We start from the raw sequence: 12,208 nt of genomic DNA, 5'->3' as shown, positions 1-12,208 counted from the left end.
AGTTAAAGGAGGCTTAGAGGAGAGGAAAGAAAAAAGAAAAAAAAATAACATAAAGAGTAAACCCCCCCCCCCCCCCCCCCAAAAAAAAAAGTCCACAATAAGGTTTCCATGGATCCTAAATACTGTACCCGATGCCCACCTTTTTCTAAAGTCCTTTCCACCTCTGTTGAGAACATGCCAACTATTACAGAAATGAGTTTGCTGAAAGAACACTTTTCCCTGTAGAAATCCAGCTCAAACATTGAAACAGCTGAAGTGGTTTCTTGGCTGGGATCTACTTTTAACAGACAGCAGTCTACCAGCAAGCCAATGTCAACCACCTCTGACTGCTGGGTACAGAAAGAGGGAAGTTAACATTAAATTTAAAAGATAGATAGAGTCCACGGGTACCTTCCCCCCCCCCCCCCAGGCTTTATACCAATTTCAAAAAGGCTTGTATACTCATGCTTTCCTTATAAAAACTGCTTAGGGGGAGGAGAAAAAAAAAAAGTGTATGCAGAGATTTGCACCTTCTTCTCTGGATATTTTGTTTGTTAAATGCAGACTTATGTACTTTGTTGCCTCATGCCTCCTTCCCTGATCCTACCAATTTTCAAGGACAGAAGTAGCCACACTGTTTAATCACAGAAGGCACATGCATCCAATTTTCAGACAACACTTTTACTAGGTAGAAAGCCACTTGTACCAACAAATAAGTGACTTTTGAAAGTTATCCTCCCCATTACTGTTTTCAAGTTCTACTCTTGAAAAACACTCCCTTCCGCTAAATTATTAGAGTGAAATGACACCCAGGTTAATAAATCACCAGAATTATGAAATATCAAACCTCATGAAACAATAAGGGCCAGATTACCACAGACTTCCAAGCAGCTGCAAGACTGTGAATATGTAAGCTTCCCATCCAAACAATGCAACAGAGAGTTTAAAATAAGCTCCCAGCATATATACTTTGCTGAGATGGCCCCTGTACCATACCTTCCCTCTCACACGCCCATGAGGAAAAAGTACACACATTATAGACAGCTCACATTTTTCAACACTGTGGGAGAGGGGACAGTTTTGAAAAGGGCTTTCTGCACTAGAAAAAATACCTGTTCACTCATAGCAAATTATTTCTGAAAGTTACCCCATAATCACTGAATCACAGTAATGGCACTTCTTTTCAAGCTTAAGAGGCAGAGTAGCAGGGATGTCCTGCTCCAGCCCATCTCCTCCAGGCAGCCTGCAGAAAAGAGGAGTGGAGCCTGGAGCACACAGAAGAAAACAGTCACTCTACTCCCTAATCCAGTCTCTCCCCTCTCCCATATTCAGGGAACAGATGGGGGAAGGGGTGATACTGAAGCAGACACTGCAGAGCAAAGAACAGACAAAAAAAAAAAGAGATTGAATTAGCACAAGTTTGAAACCTGTGAGCACCAATTGTCAAAGCTTCAGCCAAGGCCTTCATGAATGGCACTACTGCTCACAACTTTCAAACTTGTGCTAATTCAACCCCTACTTGTGCAGTGGCATAGTCATGGGTGGGCTTGAGTGGGTAGTGGCCCACCCTACTGGAAGAGGTCTGTTGGAGTAAGGCTGTCACGGGATCCTATCCCCATGATGGCAGAAGTAGGATTTTTGGTTGTACCTAATTTGAAAAGGCCCTGCATGTGCACATGAGAACAGAAGCTCGAAAGAGTCTGTACATGTGAGAATGGGAGCTCACAAGTGTATATGTGGGTGACAATGGAAGCTTGAATGGGTGTGTGTGTGCGAGAGCATATGAGAGAGCTTGGGTGTGTGCGGGAGTTTGTGAGAGAAAGCATGTATTTGTGTGCGTGAGGGAGGAGGGGAAGAAGACAGTAGAAGAGACATTGAAAAGGAATTAGGAAATGAATGACAAGGGAAAAAAAAAAAAAAAAAAAAGAGACCAGGACCAACTAATTAGAAAAATACAGCGATCAGACAACAAAGGCTTTAAAAAAATAAAATAAAAAAAAAGGGGGGGGGGGGTTATAAAACAAATGTTTATATATATATATATATTCCTTATTGATATATATTTTATATTGATACAAGCCGTTAAGCCCGTTAAAACGGGCTACATCCCTCTGTCTCTCACCTCCCCCTCATTCTCTCCCCTCACTCTTCACCACCCCCTACCTCCCTCCCTCTCACCCACTCAGTCCCTCCCTCCCTCACTCACACTCAGTCCCACTCCCTCCCTCACTCACACTCCGTCCCTCTCAGTCCCACTCCCTCCCTCCCTCTCTCCCCCTCCCTCTCTCTCTCCCCCTCCCTCTCTCTCTCCCCCTCCCTCAGTCCCACTCCCTCCCTCCCTCTCAGTCCTACTCCCTCCCTCCCACTCCCTCCCTCTCACTCAGTCCCACTCCCTCCCTCTCACTCAGTCCCACTCCCTCCCTCTCCTCCCCTCTCACTCAGTCCCTCCCTCTCTCTGTCAGTCCCTCCCTCTCTCTCTCCTCCCCCGCTGCCACCCGCTGCCGCCACCACCGAACGCCTCCACCGCCACCCGCCGCCGCCACCGGACGCCACCATTTTTTTTCTGGCTCAGACCGACGTGCTCGCCCGCACATGCGCGGTAGAGCTGGTCTCTACTGCGCATTTGCGGCACGTCGGTCATCCTTCGTTTATTAGGTAGGATATTGGCAGACCTCATATATACATACACACAAGGTCTGCCTATTAAGTTCATGAACTCATCCTAGAAAAAAAAAGTGCTTCATACCTCATTGCTGAATATCACTACGGTCACCTTTGAAGTACTCCCCTTGGGATGCTATGCACCAACCCCAGCACCTAGTCCACCCTTCATAGCAATTTTGAAACTCTTTTTCTGGAATCACCATCAGAGCTGCAGTATTACCCTTGATGTATTAAATGTAATAAAAAACACCTTCCTGTCAATATTTCCTTTATCTTTGGATAAATAAAGTAATTGGGGGGGGCCATATCAGGTGAGCAGGGAGGGTGTTCCAATACAGTTATTTGTTTACTAGCTAAATACTCCCTCACAGACAGTGCCATGTGAGCTGGTGCACTGTCGTGATTCAAGAGCCATGAGTTGTTGGCGAAAAGTTCAGGTCTTTTTCGTCTAACTTTTTCATGCAGCCTTTTCAGCACTTCTAAATAGTAAACTTGGTTAACTGTTCATCCAGTTGGTACAAATTCATAATGAATAATCCCTCTTAACAAAAAAGGTTAGCAACATCACTTAAACTCTTGATTTGGACTAACTGAATGTTTTTGGTCATGGAGAATTGGCTGACTTCCATTGTGCACTTTGATGTTTGTTTCATGGTCGTATTGGTACACCCATGTTTCATCACCAGTGATAACGGCCCAAACTGTCTTGGCAAACTGACTCTTCTTTGCTTTTGTTCATTGGTGAGCTCCTTTAGAACCATTTTTTGCAACATCTTTCTCATGCCAAGATTTTCCTATTTCTCTATCAATGTTTACTTGGTCTGCTATGTTTCTCATAGTCAGCCAACGATTTAGACAGACAAACAAATAGATACATTTTTGCAATGTTTTCATCAGTTCTGCTCGTTACTGACCACCCTGACCTCTCTTCATCAGTGACACTTTCTCTCCCCTCAGAAAAAACGTTTAATCCATTTGTACAGTGCAGTATCCCCATAAACCTGTACTAACATGTCCCTGATTTCACTTCCACCCTTCCCAAGTTTAACAAGAAATTTAATATTTGTTTGTTGCTCTAATTCAAACCAATATGGCACACAAAAGCATGCAACAATAATGAACGCCACTCAGCAAGACAGCACCACACGTCGACACAAACACAACTGTGAGACACTGATATACCAAGGTTATGAAACCTTAACGAGCTGTTTATTCAGTGCTGTCAATGTAAGCGCACAGTTGCAAGTTCGAGAACTTCAATGTCAAACCTTGTGTATGTATACATACACACTTTTTGTTTTGAGATATGCCATCTTTGGGAATGTGAATTTCGCTCTCTCTTCAGTGTTCCACTGTTCGGAGCCTAGTTTCTCAGGCTATTTTGGTTTTGTCTGCACGTTTCTAGTTTGTAATCTCTTATTTCTATATTAGGTAAAGGTCGGTCTCTGTGACTGAAGTGCAGTATTTCTGTCGCATGTAGTTTCTTTTTAGTAGGCCAGCTTGTTCTGTTATTCCAGTAGGTGATGTATTAATGTTCTAGGGCCTGTTGTGGTATTTGCATTGCTGCTTTTTCATAAGGTTGCTATTTAAATCTTGAGAGTCAGTGCTGTGACTGTATGGTATGGCAAGGTTCTAGGTGTCTTTCCTTGCAGGAGGTTTGTGTTACTTCACAAAATAGCGGTGGAGGGATATTTTTTTGCTAAAGGTGACACCAGAATTTGAATAAATATTTTCATGTTAGTTGTAATAGGAATTGTCCTAGCTTTATGTTGCCCCTGTACCAATGATTAATGATATTTTATTGCAGTTATGATTTCTGGTTGTCTACAAAGAGGATTCATGAAAAAATACATTTTGTTTTGTTACATGATATAAAAAGCATAGAAAACAATCCGATTCATTCTATGATATATTTGCACATTTATAAACTGAAATATAAAAACAAATCATTAATTTACCCACCAAGAAAACAAACAATCTTGTGTACAAAGCATTTTACAATAAACAGTAAACATTATGAAAACAATGTATTTACTCCTCTAACTTTATGCTTTTAAAGTCCTCATTAAGGGGGAAAGGGATTCATTATTTATTTAAAAACTTTTCTATACAGTCGTTTAGTGATATACCATCACAACAGTTTACAGACAGGCACGTATATAAGTTTGGATTGGTTTATAAATTATCTAGTAGGTGCCAAAATCTTTTTGGTTACATGATTCAAATAATACACACTATATGGAACATGGATTGGAAATTCCATTTATGATTAATAGAAAATCCATACATGAGATATACTGTACTTTTAAGTTAATACTTAAGTATGAGAAAAAAATAAAAAGAAAGCATATATGTTATTTGGTGACTTAACTGTGTGTAGAAGTTCTTTTTCTCTCTTTTTTTTTTTTTTATACTTACTCCCCACTCTCACTTTGAAAAGCTTTTTTGAAGAGCCATGTTTTTAAACTTTTTTTTGGAAGAGTTTTAAATCTCTCATTAATCTTATTTCGAGTGGCATTGTGTTCCATAATATTGGACCGGCTACCAGCTAAGGATAGTGCTCTCTCTCACTTGGGTCAGTTTAGCTGTCTTTACAGAGAGTATGGTTAGTAGAGCTTTATTTGCTGATCTGAGATTTCTCTGGGGGACATGTAGTCATAGTGCAATATTTAGCCAATCAGTATTTTCCTCATTGATTAGTTTGTGAATTGTGCATAGTGTTTTAAATTGCACTCTTTGTTCAATTGGCAGCCAGTGTAATTCTGTGAGTTTGAGTGATGTGATCCCTTCTGCTTTTTCCCCGTTAGTATTCTGGCTGCAGAGTTCTGAAAGATTTGTAGTGGTCTTAATGTCGTATATGGTAATCCCAAGAAAAGTGTGTTACAATAGTCTGTGCTAGCGAATATAAGTGCTTGCAGAACAGTTTTGGAAGTGCGCTTGGGTTAATAGGAGTTTTAGCCTTCTAAGGACCATTAGTTTGGCGTAGCCTTCTCTAACTTTCAATGATATGTGTTGCTTGAGGTGGAGTTCATTGTCAATTATTACACCTAGGTTTCGAGCTCTTCCAGTTAGTTCCACTATCTGATCATTTTTAAGTTTGATGGGATTCTGGATTAATTCAGTGGTTTTTCATTCAAGGTGTATGAATTCTTCAATATTAATTACCAGTTCCATTTGGTTTAGTAGTTTAATTATATCTAAGGACAACATTGCTAAGTTTAATGTTTTTTCAATTGTTTCCTCTACTGGTAGAATTAGTTGAATGTCATCAGCGTATACGTAATGTATGATACCTAGTCCTGCCAATTACACAAATTATAAACTTTGCTTTAGAAAATATGACAGGACCTTATTCAGGAATTATACATTTTTCTAAACAGATCCAGCCATAGACTCTTAGGGGTAGATTTTCAAAGGTTGCACGCGTAAGATACGCGCCCCGAAAACCTACCCCTGGGCACATCGAGCCTATCTTGCATAGGCTCAGCGGCACATGCATGCCCCGGGGGCTTCGAAAAAATGGGCGGTACGGGGCGGGGCCAAGTGCCCCGACACAGCAGCCTGTGTTGGGGCCTGGCCGGGTAGGCGTAATTTTCTCAAAGATTCCGGGGGGGGGAAGAATAAAAAAAAAAAAAAACGGAAAAAAGTTCCCTCCGAGGCCACTCCGATTTCGGAGCGGCCTCGGAGGCAGGCTGCTCGGCTCGCGCAGGTTGTACAATTGTGCACCCCCTGCGCATGCCGACCCTGGATTTTATAACATGCGCGCGGCAGCACATGTTATAAAATCGGGCGTAGATTTGTTCGCGCCGGGTTGCGGGAACAAATCTATGCCCGCGCATATGTTTTAAAATCTGCCCCTTAGTACTTTAGCCTTCCAACAGCGGAGAGGATGTTAATATCTCAGGAGAGTACTTTAAGAAATTCTCTAACTGTGCTGGCTGAAAAAAAGATATGTGAGATGTTTCTATATTTTATGCAACATTTACATGGATACTTAAGTATATACACAGCCCCCATTTTTTGAACTTGAGATCTCAAGTTCAAAAATAGCTTCCTTCTGAGTGCATGCTTCTTGCTAAGTCTAGGAATATTCCAACTTTTAAGCCCATGAAAATTTCAGCTCTGTTCCGAAGGTATGTACTTAAAATCCAATTTTTATCAGATTCCAAAAGAAATGTCACAATCAATGTGGCCGGTTTGACGGGATCGGTTTGCATTGTTTCAATTAAATTTATGTCCAGTTTGGAAATATCTGTTGTTACTGGAACAACTGGGGTCAAAACTTAGTAATCATTTTCCCCTTCTTTTTCCTTTTTCTTAAATGCTGGTATATAATATATCTTAGATGTTGGGGGAATCGCTGCTTCAGGAACCTTTAATATCTGTATTAAATATTGCCTCCACATATCTTGTGGAGTCACCATTGGGTCTTTGGGAAAATTGATTAGACAGATTTCTCCCTTTTGTTTGATTTTCCAAATTTTCTATACGATTTATCAATATTGTATTTCCTTTAATAATACAACTTTGAAGATTTCTCATTTCTTTCATCTCCGTCTCAACCTTATCATTCTTTATTGCTTGTACTCATTTCTTCCTCAACCTTTCCAACTCTTTCCACAGTATTATTTATCAAGGAGGCCAGAGGATTAATCTGGTTAAAAGGTTATCATTCACTGTTTGCACAGCTTCCCAGATTTTTTTTTGAAGAGAAAACTTCAGGTGTAGGTATTTCCTTCTTTGTAGGTAATTTAAAAAGTACTTCCCTTTCTGTTGGAGGCTGCTCCGTACAGCCTACAGCGTCTCCCACGCTGATTTCTTCTCGCGAGTGCAGCATCAGATGGTTCTCACCTCCGCCTTCTTCGTCTACCGACGAACCTCCGGTGGTCTCACTCTCATTCCTTCGGGGAAGACCACTCCCGTCCATCTCTCATAAGGCCGCAGGATTTCCTGGGGGCATCCGCAGAACTAGGGATAAGGTCTTCTGAAGCTCCTGTGGGGAGGCAGTTTCCTCTTCCAACCGCTCTCCCCGCTGTGAGCCACCATCCGGTTTCTGTTCCGGAACATGTGAGTCCATTGGGCCCAAGATATGACCCTCAGTAGTTACTACGATATTTTCTCTTTGGCTCTCCTTTTTCCTCGCTGTATGCGGCATTTTTCTTCACAAAAAACACTAATTCTCTCAGAGCCCTTGTCACACGCGTCCGATCTTGTCGGCCATCTTGGATTCTCCCCTAATAGGTAATTTCTAATGCTGGTAAATGCTTGAAATAATTGTAAAATAGTTTAGTTTCATGCATGATGGCTGTTGCAAACTGCTTAGAAAGCTATTGGAAGGTGCAATATATGGCATTTATCGATAAGAATACAACCAGTAGGTCTCAGACCTGCATGTCTGCAGGCAAGCCATGTTAACCTTGTGCCCATCCAAAAAATAAATAAAAATCAATCAATTTTGGCTACACCACTGTATTTGTGGATTATCGAGAGCTTAATTTCTGGCAGAACTACCCAGAACAGTATTGTCACCTTTTTTCTAAGATCCAAGAATGCAAAGTCAAACCAGCAGTGCATATCACCTCTGGCTCCTCTAAAGAAACAGAACAGTGCCAATAGTTGCATAGATCATTCATGGCTTCTAACCCTTGGGAGAAACAGTGATCAGAGAATTTTGGAGCTGCTTACTCTGAAACAAGGGTAGTCAGTCACATGGCTTTCTTTCGGTGTGTGTGAGAGAGATTCACACCTGACCCCGACCCCATCCACCTAACCCTTCTCCCCTCCAGTTCCACTTCCTTATAGTCTACAAGTTCAATCCTCGTAATGATTATGAGCTGCAAAAAGCATACTAACAATCCAGCTCTGGCAAGTTTCACACAGTTTGTACAAACAGGAAAACTCCTTTAACAAATATTTTGTATATACAAACTGTTCACTGCTCAAAGATTTTTTTTTTATGCACCATCTCTTACCATGCTTCCTGAATCGATAGCGCAGTTCGTGTAATAAACAGCAAATTGTGGCTATATTATGTACAACACCCACAACTCGCCATCGCTCTGTAGGTATTGCCGAAGCAGCTCCCAAATCCAGCATTTGAGGACCCCGCAACTAAACTGTTTTAGCGGAATAAGAGAGCTTCCGCTAACAAAAACTAAGAAACGTCTTAAATTCATCCAATAAAAAAGGCATCACCTACTATATATTTACTGGTTTATAAAGTAATCAGAGGGCACAAATTAATCTGGACCTGCGACATCATGCATACAGGTATGATTTTATGCACCTTCATAGTAGAAAGCCTTAAAAAAAAAAAACAAAAAAAAACCAACCGTGAAGTGTTTGAGGTCTGCAAAAACTAGATTTAGGATCGGAACCACGCTTTCAAACCATGGTATAAGCATGCCAGTCTCGCACTTCTGCATATGCTGCTGCTCCTTTCAGCCTTGGCAGCTTCCGACAAAACCCAGAGCAAAGTACTCCTGGCCACTGCGGCCCCGCGCGAAAAGAATTTTTACGCGGCTAGTGTCGAGCATAACGGGGCGCTCGGTAACCTCAAAGTCCCCAGCCTCTCACAGAGAAGAGGCGCGCAGAATTACCTGCGGTCCTTAGCGTCCAGCGCCGCGGCCTCGTCAGTGACCACCTGCGGCCTGATGGGGCGGCGCTGCCTGAGCCCTTCCGTCTCGTTCATGCCGCCGCCGCTGCTGCTTTCAATGCAAGAGCAGGAACGGTAAGCGACGGTCTCACTGCGCGCACCGTTGTCACTGTCACTCTCGACAATTTAAAGTCACCACCCGCCCAACCTCCTCTTCCTCCCGCTCCTCCCACCGCCGTAGCAAACACAGGGTAAAAGCGCCGCACGTGTGGGAAGCGGTGCGGAAATTTGACGTCACGAGGAGAGTGTCGCTCACAGGCTGGGCGCCATCTTGTGGTTGGCGAAATTATTCCTTTCATAGGATAGGATGAGATGAGAAGGCAAACTGCTGTTTTGTTCCATGGTCTATATGGTTCCTAACAGTGGCATTGTTATTAGTGGTTGCTGGTTAAAGGGGTGGGTTCTTGACTGTAAGGGCCCAGAGCCAGTGCCAGCTCCCATCAAGCCTAAGTATATGTTTCTGACTCTACCCCTAATAAACACTCCTCCACCCACCCCTTCCCATCTTCTCCAGAGGCTGCCTGATGGCAACGGTCATTTGGGTTTCTACCTGCGCTAGGTGGTTCTCAGTAAGGCGGTAAGGTAACTCTCGACCCAGTGCCTGTACATCGGATGGCACCCAGGGACACGGCCATTTTATAACTTGTATATGGATATGCTACTGGGTGCCAAATTTTAAATGGGCACACAAATCCCTCTTCTACAGCATAAGTCATGGGATTTTACTAGGGGTGCACTCCGACACCATTACCAGTTTACCTGTTCATCCACCAGTTTTCCCAGTTAACTGATAGGTCCTCTTGATCCCTATGGTTTGATAGCCTACATTCCCGCCCGTTACCCCAGACCCTTTAAACCGCTCCGAAATGGCTCTATCTTTTTCTTTTATAACTTACACACCATCCATAGCAGAAGTAAAGTTACATGGCAGAAAACCTTGGTGCACACTGGGGCACATAAGTATTGACACGTGCATCTCTTGGCCAGGCCCTGAGATGCCCATGCCCTACCCAGACCATGCCCACGCCATACCCCTTTTTTTTAAATGTTTGAAATGTGTGCACCATGGCATTTATGCACATAGCTGTTTTTTGGGTTTTTTTAAATACAGTCATAGGCGCCACCTAAATACAGTCATAAGCTCCATCATGAAAGAGTGCTTCTTTAAACTTAATACACTAAAAAAACTCAGACCCCTCCTCAACCTTAGTGACCTCCGCATGGTCCTGCAAGCCACAGTCATGTCCAAAATAGACTACTGTAACTCCCTCCTTCTGGGGCTACCTAAAGCCACAATTAAACCACTACAACTCCTGCAAAACGCAGTGGCAAGAATTCTCACAAATTCTCGCAAATGTGACCATATCACCCCTATTCTCAAAGACCTGCACTGGCTCCCCATTCAACAGCACATAACTTACAAGACTCTCACCATAATGCACAAATCTCTCCACAATGAAAACATGCACTGGATGAAAGACTCTATCCGCCTCCTCGCACCAAACAGACCTACTAGATCATCTCACAAAGGCACCCTCTACACCCTCCCCCCCGAAACACATCCACCTCAAATCTACGAAAGATCGGGCCTTCTCTATCGCCGGCCCCTATGCCTGGAACACCTTGCCACCTGCACTTAGACTAGAGCAGTGTGCAGTTAAATTCAAATCAAAACTAAAAACATGGCTCTTTAAACAGGCATACCCTTAATCCCCCTCTCGATATCCGCTCAATCGAATACTTCCTCCCGGCCCTCCCACTTTTCCCATAGAGCCCTGCAGCCCCCTCCCCCCTCCTTCTCCCTTCTTCCTACATGTCAGGTTCGCCTATATGTACTTATTTGTCTGTACCCCCTGTGCTGCCTCCCAACATCCATGTGCAAGTAATCTTTCAATGCTGTTAACCATGTCCACACTTCTTGTGTGATATTGAATATTTACTCTCCTGTATAACCTAATAACATTGAAGACTCAGATCTTGTATATAAGTTTTCTACTCAGATTATGTACATAAATTAGCTACTTAGTTTTCATGCCTTTAGCTTTCGCTCCCTCATACATCTAACTCAGCACCTCCCAGTTCCCTTATAACCCGTTCTTTGTAACTGCTCTCTTCCTACTTTTGTTTTTTACCCTTGTTATATGTAAACCGGCATGATATCTCTGATAATGGTTGGTCAAGAAAAACCTCAAATAAATAAAATAAATAAATGTAAATATGACTTCTTCGCACATCCCCTAATTGATGTGCAGGCCAGGCTTTTAAAATTCACTTTTAAGGTTGAGCCCAGGGATGCTCAAACTTCACAGCTATTCACAAGAGATTATATGAGTTCAAGCAGGACAAGGCTCAAACTCACTGAGAGTCACCTGGTGCCAGTTCTGGAGGCTGCACTGGCAACAAGTCTCTGGAAAAGGGAGGGGATTAACAAATTAAGGCCTAGATGCATTAAACCGCAATGGGTTTTTTTGCAGGAGGGGTCCCACTATCATGTGGGAATGTCGCTGTGATATTGTGGGCCCCTCCACCCAAAAAACATTTCAGTTCTATGGCATATTCTTTTATCTGACGACCAAAGACTGCGGAACAAAAGAACACGGCTAGTAGCCCTTTAGGTGCAACAGCGGCCCCAACCTCAAGGGACTGCCCTCACCTTAAAAGGCCGCTGCCCAAAAAAATTACCATGGCAAAAAGACAAAGTTGAGCAGGGTTCACTGCTGACACCCCCCCCCCCCCCAGCTCAATCTAGGACTGCTATGCAAGGCAGCCTCAACAAAATGTCAAAAAATAGAAAAAAGTTCACCCTTGGGTGATGGCCCCCTGCCCCACCACCCCCAACATGGTAAACCAAATTGACCATGCCCCCCTCATACCCCCTTCCCACTGAGAATAGGCCTGCCAATGTTCCCT

The 12,208-nt window shown here is 43.1% G+C and overlaps 1 protein-coding gene across 1 annotated transcript in view; it reads right to left on the bottom strand.

Annotated features, from left to right (window-relative positions):
• The window catches only part of APMAP (adipocyte plasma membrane associated protein), a 134,685-nt gene extending 125,210 nt beyond the window's left edge, over positions 1–9,475 (bottom strand). The window contains exon 1 of the mRNA XM_029594506.1: positions 9,243–9,475. Within this exon, the coding sequence (XP_029450366.1) occupies positions 9,243–9,334 (92 nt within the window). The 5' untranslated portion in view covers positions 9,335–9,475. The remainder of the gene's footprint in view (positions 1–9,242) is intronic.
• Between the last annotated feature and the right edge of the window lie 2,733 nt (positions 9,476–12,208).

This window comes from Rhinatrema bivittatum, chromosome 3 (assembly GCF_901001135.1).
Source record: "Rhinatrema bivittatum chromosome 3, aRhiBiv1.1, whole genome shotgun sequence".
NCBI lineage: Eukaryota > Metazoa > Chordata > Amphibia > Gymnophiona > Rhinatrematidae > Rhinatrema > Rhinatrema bivittatum.
Note: the sequence above shows the minus strand (reverse complement) of the source record. Positions and strands in the feature narration are given on the sequence as shown.